Genomic DNA, 15,893 nt, shown 5'->3' on the forward strand with positions numbered 1-15,893 from the left:
GGGAACAGACAAAGATGCCAAGAAGCTAGAGCTGTTCAGCAGAAAGGTCTACTCCTCCTCCACTCTACTGTTGCGAATGGCAAATTACGCAGCACATTTAGCGAGCCATAATTTCGACAACTACCCTAGGTTAACCTCCCTCATGGACTCGCTTCCAGAGGACAAGAAACCGGTGCTCAAGGCCATTGTGCAAGAAGGCTACGCAGCCTTGAGGACGGGAGTTCAGATCGCCCTGGACGTTGCGGACACAGCAGCATGTTCCACAGCTACGGCAGTGGTGATGCGAAGGGAGTCCTGGCTTCAGACTTCGGGTATACCGAGGGATCTGCAGGCAAAGATAGTCGATCTTCCCTTCGACTCGCAGAAGCTGTTTGCTGAATCAACTGACTCGGTCCTTCATTCCAGTAAAGATTCAAGAGCCACACTTAGGACCCTGGGGACTTACACCCCTCCATACAGAAAGAAAAAGTACTACCCTCAACAAAGACGGTACCAGTACCAGCAACAGCGTCCCCAGTACCACAGGGGTTACGAGCAAGGGCGACATCAACAGCACCAGCAGTACAGAACTGCCAGGCGACGTTCACAACAGAGCCGTGCGTCCTCGGGGCAGGGCCAAAGGCCACAAGTTTGACACACAGATCCAGGGCTGCGCCATCACTACCATCGCACAAGGTCATCCGAAGCGGCTATTCCACCATCGCCTCCGACCATTCTACGACCAGTGGCAAAGGATCACCACAGACAAATGGGTGCTGGAGATCATAGCCACGGGGTACGCCATCCCCTTCCAGTCGCTCCCACCGCCACGACCTCCACCCAGGCCCCACCTCCAGGAGGCCTCCCATGTAGCGAGGCTCAAGCAGGAGGTAGACCATCTCATGCTCATAGGGGCAGTGGAAAGAGTGCCGGAGCAACTGCAAGGAAAAGGGTTCTACTCGAGGTACTTCCTCATGGAGAAAAAGACAGGAGGCTGGAGGCCCATCTTAGATCTTCGAGGCCTCAACCGGTACCTGCGCAAGCAACGCTTTCGGATGATCACAATCGCCTCCATCCTTACGGCACTGGACAATGGAGATTGGTTCGCAGCCCTCGATTTACAAGACGCGTATTTTCACATAACTATCCACCCAGCTCACCGGCGATTCCTCCGGTTCATGGTAGGCCAAGAACATTTTCAATACAAGGTCCTACTGTTTGGCCTCTCCTCGGCCCCCAGAGTCTTCACCAAGACCTTGGCAGTGGTGTCAGCCTACCTGCACAGACAGGGGGTATTTATATTCCAGTATCTGGACGACTGCCTACTCAAAGGGGCCTCGAAGGAGGAGGTACTACGCATGATACGCGTCACAGCAGGCACGTTCTCTTCGCTCGGCCTGGTTATCAATCTGGCAAAATCAATGATAGACCCCACACAGGACATAGAGTTCATAGGGGCACACACACATTCTATTACAGCGAGAGTATATCTACCAGAGACTCGCTTTCGGGCCATCGGCTCCCTCGTGCAGGTCATCACCTTCAGCCCTACGGTGCCGGTCCTGATGTGCTTACAGCTGCTGGGCCACATGGCAGTGGCGACGTTCATAGTACAGAACGCCAGGTTACACATGCGCAGCATGCAGCACTGGCTGGCGAGCGTATACAAACCGGCAGCACGCACCGTTCACAGGGTGGTGTCGCCCACAGCAGAGGTGTGCAAATCCCTGCAATGGTGGGTAAACCCCAAGAACTTGCTAACGGGTACCCTTCCACCAACCACAAATATCGGTTTTTCTTACTACAGATGTCTCCCTCATAGGGTGGGGAGCACACATGGGTGAAGAGGTGACTCAAGGGCTGTGGTCCTCCACGGAGCAGTCACTGCACATAAATATACTGGAGCTCAGAGCAGTGTTCAATGCCTGCAGACACTTTCGAGACCATATACAAGGCAAAGTCGTTGGGATCAGTACAGACAATACCTCCACCATGTTTTATATAAACCGGGAAGGAGGAGCTCGGTCCCGTGCCTTATGTGCAGAAGCAGTCCGGTTATGGAACTGGTGCATCGCCAACAATATAATCTTGAAAGCCTCATACTTACCAGGCGCTCACAATGTGAAGGCAGACCAGCTGAGCAGGCGTTTTGCACTCACGCACAAGTGGCAGATCCGTCCCGATCTGCTATGACCGATTTTCCACGCATGGGGTTTTCCCCAGATAGACCTGTTTGCCACTCAACACAACAAGAAGTGCCCACGATTCTGCTCCAGGGCAGGACTGGGACAGGGGTCCCTGGGGGACGCGTTCGCGATCTCATGGAGGGGCCCCCTGCTTTACGCTTTTCCTCCCACAGTGCTGATCCACAAAGTCTTGCAGAAAGCCAGGAGGGAAGGAGCCCGAATGATCCTGATAGTCCCAACGTGGGATCGACAGCAATGGTTCCCCCTACTCCTGCGCATGTCGGACCGTCCACCGATGCCTCTTCCGGTGGCGCCGTATCTGCTCACGCAAGCCCAGGGATCCATAGTGCATCCGCACCCCCAAAGCCTGCGACTACAAGCGTGGTTAATCCATGGCTCAGCTCCCTAGAGAGCACATGCACAGAGGAAGTGCAGCAAGTCCTAGAAAGTAGCAGGAGGACTTCCACCAGGAAGACCTACAAGCAGAAATGGACTCGCTTCACGGCTTGGTGTTCTACCAAACAGCTGGCCCCCCTTTCGGTGCCTATACCTGTAATATTAGAGTATTTACTGGGCCTCAAGAGAGGAGGACTCTCACTATCCTCGTTAAAGGTCCACCTTGCCGCCATTTCGGCGTTCAGACACGAGGAGGAAGGGCACACTGTGTTCGCCCATCCCATGGTTACCAGGTTCCTCAAAGGGTTGGTAAACCTATACCCCCCTCGGAAACCGCTTCCACCTTCGTGGAACTTGGACCTGGTGCTTAACGTGCTAACGGGACCACCGTTCGAGCCCTTGGCCACGGTTTCCCTCCTCCTCCTTACGATAAAGACGACCTTTCTTCTCGCAATTACGTCAGCTCGCAGGGTGAGGGAGCTTGCGGCAGTTATGGCAACGCCACCCTGCACTGTTTTTTCCAAGGAGGCGGTAACCATACGGCTGCATCCAGCCTTTGTTCCCAAGGTTTCTTCTGAGTTTCACATTAACGAACCTATTGTTTTACCCTCGTTTTATCCAAAGCCTCATAACTCTAACAACGAGGCACGCCTACACCTCCTGGATGTGAGGAGGGCGCTAGCCTTCTATGTAGACAGGACCAAGTCCTTCCGGAAAACGGATAGACTCCTAGTCTCTCTCGCTCCCAAATTGAAAGGAGAAGGTCTCTTTTCGCAGAGAATCTCAAAGCACATCGTATCCTGCATAAAAATGTGCTACGAACTCAAAAAGACTCCTTTACTGGCTACTCCCAGGGCTCATTCCACTAGGGCGGTGGCGGCATCAACAGCTTTATTCAAGGGTGTTGCGCTAAAAGACATTTGCAGAGCGGCGACCTGGTCATCCTATGACACCTTCGCCAAACATTATGCCCTTCACAGGGTATTCCAAGAGGATACCCGTCTCTCGACAGCGGTCCTCTCAGGGACAAGCTGCACATAATCCAATTACCCACCTCCTATCTTGGGTTACTGCTGGGTAGTCACCTATTGTGGAGCACCCACAGGGACACTCGAAGAAGAAAGACAGGTTACTCACCGTAGTAACGGTGGTTCTTCGAGATGTGTCCCTGTGGGTGCTCCACTACCCACCCATCCTCCCTGCTTCGGATCTCTGTTAATGTTTTGCAGGAGCATCCGAGGCGGTTGGTCAAGGAACTGGCGGGGACCGGATCGCGCACGTGGCCAGGAGCACACAAGGGAGCGGCGTGCGCCGGCGCATGCGCGGTCCGGCAGAAACTGCTTGGAAGATCCGATCTGCGGCGCCGGGCGAGCCCGACACCTATTGTGGAGCACCCACGGGGACACATCTCGAAGAACCACCGTTACTACGGTGAGTAACCTGTCTTTCTCAAGCAGTATTTTCTTTGATAACGTTTACAGAAAGCTAGTAGTAATATTTTTTTCACTTTGTGTGGCAAAAAATCCAATAACAATAAAAATTTAATCCTTCCTAACCTAATCATGTGTGTGAGCTATCCTCTGCATCTTTTTTGACTTGGTTCTTTGCAGGGTGCCTTGATTTCAGCACAATTGCTGTTGTGCCTCAAGTGTTCAGAATATTGCAAACAATCGATTCAGTTTACCCTGGTTACTCTCTGTTAGTAGCTGGGGCACTTACATTCAAGGTGAAAGATCTGAGTCCAGGTCCCTGCTCCATTAAATCTTTTTTATTCAGAGTGCAACAGCTTTAGCAGAAGGGTGTGTTGTATCAGAATATGCCATAGCTGAGTGACAGAGCACTCTTTTTGAGAGATGGCAGGATCTCTCTCTCTTCCCCCTCCCCACCCCCACCAAACCCTGTTCAGATCCTTTCTTCTTCTCTGGTAGAAAGTGTGGGAGTTTAAACTAGTTCTCCCACATCCCAGGTGAGTGCTCTTGTCTCTGGAATAAAAACTATAAGGGGGCACCATCATGTTATCCTCATGCTGTATCTGGATTTTAAATGGGACCCAGTCTAGTAGGTAACATCTGAACATGCCTGTTGGATCAGGTCCTCCACAAGACACAAGCATTTGGTCACTGATCTTCCCAGTACAGAAAGAATTGTGGGGGGGAATCATTCTGGGGCTTAGGCAGGAGATAGGTGTCTGGACCCCTAAAGGAAGATGGCACTGTACATGCTCAGAGGCAGGAATATATGTAATAAGGAACTTCTCGCTCAAGAAAAAATAGGTGACTGTGGGGTTTGATGGATCACAGTCGAGACAAAATTGGGTGCTGGGTGCTGAATTGGGTGAGTCAGGAACTCCAACCCCTGACTTTGACACCTGCGTACATTACTGGGTACCAACTTTATTTACTGGGATCAGTAGAGCAAAAAAAAATTGTTCGTTGACCCTATCCATGTAATAGCCAATTATCAAATTTGTTCTGAGAAAACATCTCCGGAACAAAATGTGTTTGGCCACTGAACTGCTGGCTGAGTGTACCAAGCAGCCTTCTTTGATTAAGGATTTGCTGCAGTTAAGGCAGAACTTCTTACACTGCAGCTCATTTGGTGGCATCAGTAGTCATTACTAGAGTTATCGCCCAGGAGTGTAGTCTCTCATTTGAGGTGCAGGGAGAACCAAGTCAGGTGACATTCTGGCAGCAAGGACATGAACAAAAAGCAATTTGTAATTTAGTATATGTAGGACTTAATTCCTTGGATATTTAGTATAAACTGTCTTGTACAAGACCAGGGCAGGGGAACGTAAAGATGGCTTTCTCCTTTATAGTTCCCTGATTCATTAGGTAGTGAGAAGGTTCTGATCCCTGGCATGAGTAGATATTGGACTCTCTTAATTATATGCTTGGTTGCCTGCAGCTCAAAAGGGGTGTGCCAGAAACATACTGGCACTCTAGCCATATCTCCAGTTTCCCACCATACATCGCCTTACAACAAAGAAATACCTCACTGGTGAGATGCGTACAGTTTATAACCTCTTCATTGACAGAATTGTGTTAATCCTGGTAACTACAACATTAATAACTGTAGTATGTTCAAAATAGGTTTAACATGTTGTAAAACAGTCTCAATTATCTAGAAGTGGAAACAGTCTGCTTGGTATTTATTGCACTAAATGGCGTTTTCCCTTTCTCTCACCATTGTCTTTTTTGCATTAAAGATTTTCTTCCTTGTGCTGTCTTTAGGTGTACTGTTGACTGGAAGAAAGGAAAGAATGTTACAGTTAAAACAATTAAGAAGAAGCAGAAACACAAGGGTCGAGGCACAGTTCGAACAATTACCAAACAAGTACCCAATGATTCTTTTTTTAACTTCTTCAACCCCATAAAAGGTGAGCTTGGTTGAATGGGGGGGCGGGGGGAGGTTTTTTGCATAGCTACCAAAACTGTTTTATAAAAGTAGTTTCTTTACCTTGTCCATAATTAGGTGTTATCCATACTGAATACTCTATAGTTCCACAGGATGGATTGGGTCTAATTTCGCAAACATTCTGTCCAATCATTTCTGAAGCAGTAGCCACTACAGTAGTTAGTGCAATAGCAAACTGGTCTCATTATTCTGAAAATATATCTTCAGGTCCAGTAACCACATGTGGCTAGCGTACTAGGCACCAAAGAGTTGCACTGATACATCTACCCCTCTGAGACTTCATAATGAATACAGAAACTCTTAAGTGATTGTTTTACTATATAAACATCTTCAAATGAGTGACTAAATCAGTCCGAAAAAGTGGGGCCTCTATTGAGGGACTGTGGGTACTGGGTAGTTTGTTCACCAAAGCCAGCTGGGTATTGTCATTGTATTTTTGTGTGTGTAATTATCTGGAGCCTGAAATGCTTATACTGAAAAAGCTGTTAGTCGCTAATAACTAAGTTCAGAAAGTGCCTTGAACATACCTGTAGCTAGAGAAACTCATTCAGCAATTGGCTAACTCTAAAGGAAATTATGAGCCGAAGAAAAACAGTATAGACAGAACTCCTTTTTGTTAATATAGTGTGGCCGGCCATACTCGTAATATTGCCAGTTTAAGGATATTTTACTTTTTACCACAGAGTGGCTCCATACTTCAGTTCTAGATGTAATATGTGAAGACTTCATATCCAGTCTTGGTTCAATAGATTGATATTGCTTAAGCCTTCAGGGTGAATAGGATTCCACTGCTGTAGTTATCTTAGTTTGCTGTAGTGCTTATCACTGTATCCAAATGTTAATCTGATCAAATGACACAAAATCACTAGTGGACTTAGAGATTTTGTGCTCTTTTACTGAACTATGCTGGGAACATCTGCTAGTTGCTAAGTAAATGCTGCATGTTTCCCCAAATCTGTTATGCACTTGGGGGAAAAAAAAATCTTAATTTTCTGATGCTGCTGAAACAAAACTAAGCCACTCTATTTAATTTATCAGGTGTTAGTGCATTCTTTGATCTACAAGAGACTGTAGGAATTGTAGCCTTTAGTATGGTGTGCAGTGATCTTAAATTGAATTTTAATGTAGATTCAATGTAGGCCTTGTCTACACTACACTTTGTCAATACAAGTTACGCAGATGATCAAAAATCAGTCTAATTACATTGCTGTTGCATGTTCACACAATGCTTTTTCTGTTGGCAGACTCCATCCCCTATTGGTGCTTTGGCAACCACAGAGAGCAATGCACTGAGTATAGCTATGCCACTGTACTACTTACCACCTTACATAGCCAGGAATGGACTGCAGGGCATCATGGATGCAGACTAAACATCCCAAAATGCAGTTATTTCTGTCCGAGTTTTTTGTGGTCTTCTGACTGCATTTATTAGCCACGTTTTTCAGCAGCTTGTTTGTGAGCTTGCCATCTCTGTCTGACAATATGGATCCTTCTCTCTACTCTTGTAGTTACTGTTATGGACATATTGCAGCTGGTCATGCAGTATATCACGAGTATGCAACATGAACAAGAATCGTGTCTGACCTACTGTGTGCCATGGAAAGAAACAGTTTATTACTTTAGGTGTTCAGAGTAGCTGCACTTGGTGAATGTGCTCAAAAAAAACACAATTACTGAATGGTGGGATTGTATGATTGTGCAGACCTAGAATGGCAAGCAGTAGGTGTAGAGCTTCCAGATGGAGCATACCATCTTCTTGGAACTATTCATAGCTCACCCCAGCACGGCAGTACAAGGGCACTGAAGTGAGGGCTCCTGTCTTGGTAGAGAAACCTGTGCCAAATATGGTCTGTAAGCTGGCAATTCCATACTGCTGCTGATCAGTCGCAAGTCATCTTGGAATCATGAAGCCTCAGCTGACGACGACAGGTTGATCTGGGAAGGTGCGTGACTTGCACATCTTCATGAAGGCTGGTCTAGAAGGAAAAGTGCAAGAAGGTGCTTTCTTCCAGAACAGAAGATGCCAGTGGGCAGGGTGTTTGAAATGCCCATAGTGGTCATGGAAGACCTAGTATACCCTTTACTCCTGACTCCTCAAGCTTTGCACAGGAAACCTGGACAGCAGCAAGGAGTAATTCAATAATAGGGCTGAGCCAGGTGTTGAATGAGCCTTTGGAAAATTAAAAGCATGCTAGTGCTGCCTTATGGCAGGTTAGACCTGAATGAGAAATACTGCCATGGCCATAGCAGCCTTACTCCTAGGGGAATTCTGTGCCTGTGCATGTCTGTTTTCAATATTTTATCAGAAAATATCAAAACAAAAAGCAGTCAAGTAGCACTTTAAAGACTAGCAAAATAGTTTATTGGGTGAGCTTTTGTGGGACAGACCCACTTCTTCAGACCATAGCCAAACCAGAACAGACCTGGTTATGTTCTGAAGGAGTGGGTCTGTCCCATGAAAGCTCACCCAATAAACTATTTTGCTAGTCTTTAAAGTGCTACTTGACTGCTTTTTGTTTTGATAGTATATAGACTAGCACGGCTTCCTCTCTGTTACCTATCAGAAAATAGTTTTTTTGAAAAGTTGCTGCAGTTATCCCTTTTTGCCCAGAAGAGGGCACAGTAGCACTAGAACACAGCAGCTACTCCTGGACAGCCCTAGCTATGATACAGAAAAAGGCAACTGCCTTCTTCACAGCGCTGTCGGGCCAAGTGGGTGGATGGATAGGGCCTCAAGGGCTTAACAGGGGCGGACAGACTGGAGCAAGGGCTGAAAGGGAGTAGAGGTGCAGGGCGGCAGATGGGAGAGTGGGTGTCTAAATGGAAGTATTTGTGCATGCACCATCTATTTGGGGTCAGGAGCAAACATGCCTGACTGAATAGCCAGGGTCTGCTTTGGAGGTGCTCCCCAACGATTCCTCCCCAAAAATCTCTTCTGTAGTTTTTCTGAACCATAGCCAACAACCCTCCAAGTTCATAACAGGCTCCTTCTCAGCAATTACTTCTGCCTCATCTCCCCCCAAGCCTTTGTACCACATCTGAAATGTACAGAAAATACAACTCTGTACTGTAGTGTAAATGACTTATTACTCAAGGTCTGTATTAGTATGCCTAGTAAGGGATCTGTTTCTCAGTGAACGCTTTCTGAATCTTTTATTGTCTGTTAGAAATATGCTGACATATTTTGAAATAAATAATTGAAACTGGTGTGGCGATATTTCGTTTAATGTTACAAGTATGCAGAATGTAATTTTTTTTATGCAGAATTCCCACTAGGAGTACAGCCTGGTGTGCACTCCATGACCTTTGAGGCTAACGATGGCAAGTTTCCCTGGTGTGGCGCACCAAAACAGACCACCAGGCATCTGATATTGAGTAGCCGTATACTAGGGCTGTTAGAGGGGTATCGTAGGAGACTATTCAAATCAGGGAGGTTGAGGCACTATTTTTAAATGAGCTCTAGTAAGGTTTTTCTGTACAGCAATCTGCCATGCCTTGACTTGCTGCCTTGCCTGAAAATTTTAATTCCTAACCATGGTTTCTAAGTGGCAAATAATCAGATTGCTGCTGTGTATTAGTTCTAACAGCAGTCACTGTGTGTAGAAGACAAAGATGTGGTTATTTTTCAGTGTGTTTTAAATCCAGTTAACACACAGGAACAAAGCTTAGAGGAAAGCAAAACACAGGGAAGTGTAGGCTTTTATGGCTTTGTGTGACTTCTGTCATTTTGGAAGCTGAAGGAGTGGAGTGAATGGGATACTGAAACAGAAAGTTGGAAAGAATTTGTGGGAGGAGCTGGGGAGGGCATGAAATGCAGTTCTTTATCTGCTGTGGTGGGAGCAGAGCACACATGAATTCTGGTTGTATTATGATTGGGTACTTTAACATCTCTGAGCTTTTCCATCACTTTTAATCATCTGCTCCTGACCCCTTAAAATTTACTCCTGTCCCTCCAGTCTGTTTTTTACCATTTTCATTTTCCATGCCCTGCATTTTTGTTTTGGCCCCTGAGGATTGGAGCATCTCTCAAAACACGTCTTCATTGTTCCTCCTTTGTCATGCCCTTATCAGTTGGTAAAGCAGGATAGAGTTGTCGGCAGAAGCATGATTGTATCGTATGTATATCTTCACTGTGTTGATGGAAAGCTGACTTTTGTAGACAAAACTCTGTAGTGTGCATGACGTCTTAGACAGAAACTATATGTATTTTTTTCCCCTTTCTCTTCAGTAACACTAACGTTACGGAGCACTTGCAGGCTGTACATTTCTAATGTAACAAACGCTAATCCACACAACACTGTTTGACTAGAAACCTCCTCAGAGCACATTTTGCAAGCTTAAACAACCAGATGGACTGAATTTTTCCAAGTGCTAGTTTAAATTTTCTTTTTTTCTTCTTTCCTTTCATAGTGTCTGGGGATGGAGAGTCATTGGTAAGTCTCTGAAAGATTTGAAACTATTTGTCCTAAAGCTCCCCACTCTTAGGCTTACATTTGTGATCACATGCCAGTTTCTCCATTGGTCTGACTTTTCATTAATTCTGAGCTACAGCTTGCTTTAAAATAACATACTTTTTCCTAGGCCCATGCACTTTTCCCAGTAGCCCAGTTCTTTCCCCTTGTTACTCTTTCACTTCATCCTCATCTGTGTATTACAATAGCCCTTCTTGGTCAAGTTGGTCACAAATTATTTTTGTATCATAGTGAATAGCACTGTGCATTGTTTTGCATTTCTTGTAGCATATCTCTAAAATCTAATGAACTTGCTTTGCAGGATGAAGACTCAGAGTTTACTTTAGCTACAGACTTTGAAATTGGGCACTTCTTCCGTGAAAGGATAGTCCCTCGTGCTGTGCTTTATTTCACTGGGGAAGCAATAGAAGATGATGATAATGTATGTATGTTGCTCACCTATCTTGTATATCTTTCTCTACATAAACACAGCCTCTTGTATTTATAGCTGAAATATATAAAAATCTTCTCAAATTAAACAAATGAAAAAGCAGGATTGGGTGGGGGGCATTGAGTGGGAATACATTATTCATCAGAGTCAGGTACACAGAACTATCTGAATAGGATCTCATTAGACTGAGTTGCACTTTTTTTAAGTCAACAAATTTTGACTGCCTGGGAGCTATGAAGTCAGGTTGAGATGGTTCTTTGGAGCAACTGTGTCCTCATTTGTTGTAGCCCCCAGAACTGATCCAGAACTGCTTTTGGCCTCAGCCGTGCTTGCTGAGCTGTAGCTGCACATTTGATTGGGCTGCTGAGGCAGTGCAGCATCTAAAATTTGGTGTTCTTGGGTGGGCAACTTCACAAACTTTTTTGGAGAAGGCAGGAGATATTGAAGTTGTATTAAAACATTTAAGTTGAGGTGAGAAGCAAATGCTTCTGAACTGAGGAGGAATTGGCCTTTTTTCTTTAAGGATGTGTATACTGCTAAACTATATTTCCTTTACCGGTTTGATTTAGGCAGATAATCTTAAATACAGTTTTGAAGTGAGAATTTTCATCTGCAAACAAGGCCAAATAATAAAAATCCAACTTATGTTGGATACCCAGATAAATGCAGCAGAGAACACCAATATACTGCTTAAACTTGCATTAGTATAAATATACTAGTCACAAGATGGTAACAGCATCCTTTCTTTGTAAATTTTTCTCATAAGTTTCTCCTTTAATGCTTTTGAATGTTTAAATTTTGTGCAAAAATGTACATTCTCCAAGAATCAAATATGTATTTACTTCATGCACTCACTTTGTAAATTTAAAAGTGGAGCTTGTGGCTCCTCCTTTCCTTAAACTTGTAATTTCTGTTGATTATAGTTTCTAATTTATATCCCAGTTGTCCTGCTGAGTTGAGTCAAGTTGCGAGTGAAACTGGATATCTTACTAGTAGAGAGATATCTCAAACTATATTTTGGATTTGGTGTCCTCCTTTTCCTTGATACAAGATTAAATGACAGTTGTCATGGTCATAGAATTGTTTAAAAGCTTCATGGAGTGAGAGAAGGGGATAAACTAGGAGATAAAAGAAATTGGTTACGGAATTCTGTTGTCAGCGACTCTGTAGGACCTTAAGCAAGTTATTTAGCTCTGCATATCCCCATAGAGAGAGCTCTTCAGACAGTAAATTAAGGATTTTGAGGTTATTTGAAGGATACTCCTGAAGTGCTTGAATTTTCAATGTCTGTTGTAGATAATTGCATAAAACATTCTGCAAAACTAAGTTGTTTTTTTCTGTTTAGTTTGAAGAAGGGGAGGAAGGAGAAGAGGAGGTGAGGTGCCTATTTTATCTGTTGCATCCATATTCTCAGTTATGAAATAGAAATATCTAGCCCTGTATGGGACAAACAGGGATGCCTGTATTTCATGGTGGATGTTTGTACTCTACAAAATAGTAACTTAATATGAAGCTGCTGTAAAATCTATACAGACTTTGAATGTGTGCTTTTTATGGACTATACTTATGGCAAAAATTACAATTATGTGGCATAACTGAGAGCTGTATTAGCTACATACAATTGCAAATCCTTACTGTGTAACAATGTAATCGTGGATTATCACTTCCATTTTTAACCAGGAGTTAATGTTAAAATTGTTTTGTGGATCTGTGAAAATTGCATTGCACTGAGAATCTTTGCTTGCTTGTTTTCCTGCCAGCCCAAGGTTTAATTTGGTAAGCTAATGGGAAATATAGTCCTAGTAATGCTGTGGTGACACTGGAACAGACTAGTGAACTGTTTTAATTGTCCTTGGAGTGAGGTCGTGGTCCTCTCAGAAATTGAATACATCTTTTTAATTAAGAATTATTATAAAGAGTTTAATTAGGTTCACAGTTAGTTTTCTAATATGGCAACCACTTTGATTTTTCTCTCTCCCCCCCCCCCCCCCCTTACTCCCCCATCCTGTGTTACTGGAGCACAAACATAGTGATAATAGGCTCAGGACAAAACCCCTGTGCTAAAATGAATATAAAACAACACGGGGGACAGATCGGAGTCTTTGACAGAGATAAACTGTTTATTTGAGTTTTGTCCCTTTCACCATGACACGTTTAAGAATCTTTTTCCATAAAGATGTCATTGTGGTGTAGTAAAGGAGTGGGGGGGGGTGGGGGCACACGTGATCGTTCAATGGATGAGCTAAGGGTTGAAATAGAGAGAGCACATCAAACTCCAAACCTACTGAGGGCCCTACAAACACAAACTGATAGCTTTCAGGGCCACCCAAGAAAATGTACTGCTATCAGAAATTCTTATAGATTGTTTTAGGTCTATTTTATAATAATTTTTTCAGGTCTTGTTTGGATATGCAATAATTTTAACTGAGAATGTAATACTTAATATGAATTTTATTACTTTATAATTTGATGTGTAAAATTATTTGCTCATAATGTTACCTTAAATTTATATTTAAGGTACCGCGTGCCCCTGCTGGCTCCCAGCCCCGGGGCTGGCCATCACCGAGCCACGGGGTAGCAAAAAATATTCAGTGGGGCCACATGTTTGACGTGCTTGAAATGGAGGAACAAAATCAAATGGCTCCACTGTCTTTCCCAGGAGTGTACACATTCAGATCCACACTGACATTTTGAGACTTTCTGGACCAGATGACTAGTCCAACCCAAGCAGATTCAATTTATACAGCTGAAACATACAGGAATGCAATAATAGATGCTTTGTGCATTTGAGCAATTGCTTTTAACTGATTTTAATTCCTGTTAGTTTCTCTTCCTTTTATCCTAGGAATTGGAAGGTGAAGAGGAGGGAGAGGAAGAGGAGGATACAGAGAGTGATCCTAAGGTTAGTTTTGTTTTGGCATATACACTTGTAGAACATTACAACTGTACAAAGTGTAACCATGAACAACTTATCAGGATACTATGTTGTGATAATCCTCTTTATTCCTTTTATTTTACATGTTGTATTGTGAAGAGAATTAACTTCTGAACTGAAGTTTCCCTTAAATATTTTCCTTAAGCATTAAATTGCATAAGAACAGTATTTATACATGTTAATTTTTTCACCTATCAATCATATCTGCTCTCCAGTGTAGCTGTTTCCCACTTTCCTATGTAAAATTAAAGGTAAATATTTATTGGGGGTGGGACTTACAGGTTATGTAGGTAGAAATCTTTTATACCAGTTTGAAGTTTAATTTTAGTGTGAATTAATGTCTCTGACGTGTCTGTTTGCTAGTTCTGTCTACCTTTGTCCTATAGTAACTCTGTTCCTTTCTTTATGGTTGCCTTGCTGAATCCCACACATTGCCATCATGTAATTTTGTTTTTAATCAGAAGGAAGGCTAAGAGCTAGTACAAAATATACATCTTAGTTTCAAATTCAGTGACATATGGGCATTGCTCTCCCTTTCAGTCAATTTTTAGCCACAATTCTGTCACCAGAACAGTTAGAAATAAAGTTAATGAAGATGGGGGAGGGAAGGACTGTTCTATTCATTTTGCTATGAAGGTAAAATCTTCAATTTATTTAACGGTAGTAAGTATAAAAAAACTTGGAATACACTAAACTCTTTCATATCCAGTACTCTGTCATTCAGAACTCTCAAATAACTGGCTTTTTAACCATAAGTATGGTATAGTGAACATAAATACAGTAATATATTTTCAGTGTACAATACTACTGTTCATAAATAAAGTACTCGACATTTTGTTTTTCTTAACATCTAATTTTTTTTTAGTGTTATGCATTGCGAGGTATACCTCTCTCTTAGCCAGAATATTTGAGTATCTGGCAACCTCCTGGTCCTGGGGCTGCCAGATATGAAAGAGTTTACTGTACATGCAATTTGACATCATGGTACCGATAGTTGGAGCCTTGTAGCGTTTATCACAGTTTGCACATTGTTCTTAAATGCTTTTAGCCTTTGTCAGAAATATCCTCTCTCTCGTAAAAAGCAGTAGTACATATTAAGATATCTGTATTCTTGAGTAAATATTTTATTTGAACAGGGAAAGAGCAGCAGCACTAGTAGAAATATTTCACACTTTATTTTCATGGCTCTCCTGTATAGAGCAGTATAGCTGGAGAGCAGTGATGGGTGAGCTGAGAATTAAAAAGTGCTAGTACTGGAGTAGTGGTGTCAGGCTACGGTTACACTGACCCTGAAGTGCTGGCAGCACTATGCAAATAGGAGGTTTTTGAAAATGCGAATAGCCTGCTATTTGCATAATCACTCCCTGGCAGGGTAAAAAAGCAGTGTAAAAGTTGTGCTGCTGCTGCCTGAATTTTTTCCGAGCATAAGAGGCTGCCAACAAACTGGGGGGCGTCAGGGGGAGAGGGAGCATTTTCACTGGCAGAACCACCTTTATACTGCTTTTTTTCCTGCTGGCATGCAAATAAGCAGCCATTTGCATTTTTGACCAAAAAAAAAACCATTTGCATACTGCTGCTGGCAGTTCAGGTCAGTGTAACCATAGCCAAAGATACTGGAGAGGAGGAAAGTGGTAAATAATAACTGTTACTGTATTTGTAATTACAGTGGCCATTCACAGTTGCAGTGATGTACAGCTGTATTCAGTAGCATACCTTATGGAGTGTGGTATTCTGCAGAACCATGTCTTAAGCTGTCTCAGAACATTTTGGTTGTTGCTTCCTATATTATTTTGTACATTTCACTTTCTTTCATGCTGACGGCTCCTTTCAATTTTTTTTCCATTTAGGTGTAATTTAAATCTGTTTATCATACATACATTTCTAGGTAAGGTGGAATTCCATTCATGCCTAACTTCCAAACTTCCATTGTGTAGCCCAATGTGTTTATAGCTACCTTTTCTGATTTTTCTTTTTTTAATTTAAAAATGAAAGGGGGTGGGATCTGAGGTTTTAGGCCTCATTTGCAGCTCAGAAAAGCTTAGAGAAGTATCTGTGGATGGATATCCATATCATTTTAG

At 43.2% G+C, this 15,893-nt stretch overlaps 1 protein-coding gene across 3 annotated transcripts in view; it reads left to right on the forward strand.

Moving 5' to 3' along the window:
• The window catches only part of NAP1L4 (nucleosome assembly protein 1 like 4), a 76,840-nt gene that overhangs the window by 37,532 nt on the left and 23,415 nt on the right, over nucleotides 1-15,893 (forward strand). For 2 of the 3 annotated variants that reach the window (XM_074997798.1, XM_074997797.1), the window contains exons 10-15: nucleotides 5,795-5,940; nucleotides 10,389-10,411; nucleotides 10,752-10,871; nucleotides 12,226-12,255; nucleotides 13,726-13,782; nucleotides 15,663-15,700. In XM_074997798.1, coding sequence (XP_074853899.1) covers nucleotides 5,795-5,940; nucleotides 10,389-10,411; nucleotides 10,752-10,871; nucleotides 12,226-12,255; nucleotides 13,726-13,782; nucleotides 15,663-15,668 — 382 coding nt within the window. In that variant the 3' untranslated portion in view covers nucleotides 15,669-15,700. The remainder of the gene's footprint in view (nucleotides 1-5,794; nucleotides 5,941-10,388; nucleotides 10,412-10,751; nucleotides 10,872-12,225; nucleotides 12,256-13,725; nucleotides 13,783-15,662; nucleotides 15,701-15,893) is intronic. The other variant, XM_074997796.1, reaches the window with a different exon arrangement.

This window comes from Carettochelys insculpta, chromosome 6, assembly GCF_033958435.1.
Source record: "Carettochelys insculpta isolate YL-2023 chromosome 6, ASM3395843v1, whole genome shotgun sequence".
In the NCBI taxonomy this organism is placed as follows: Eukaryota; Metazoa; Chordata; order Testudines; family Carettochelyidae; genus Carettochelys; species Carettochelys insculpta.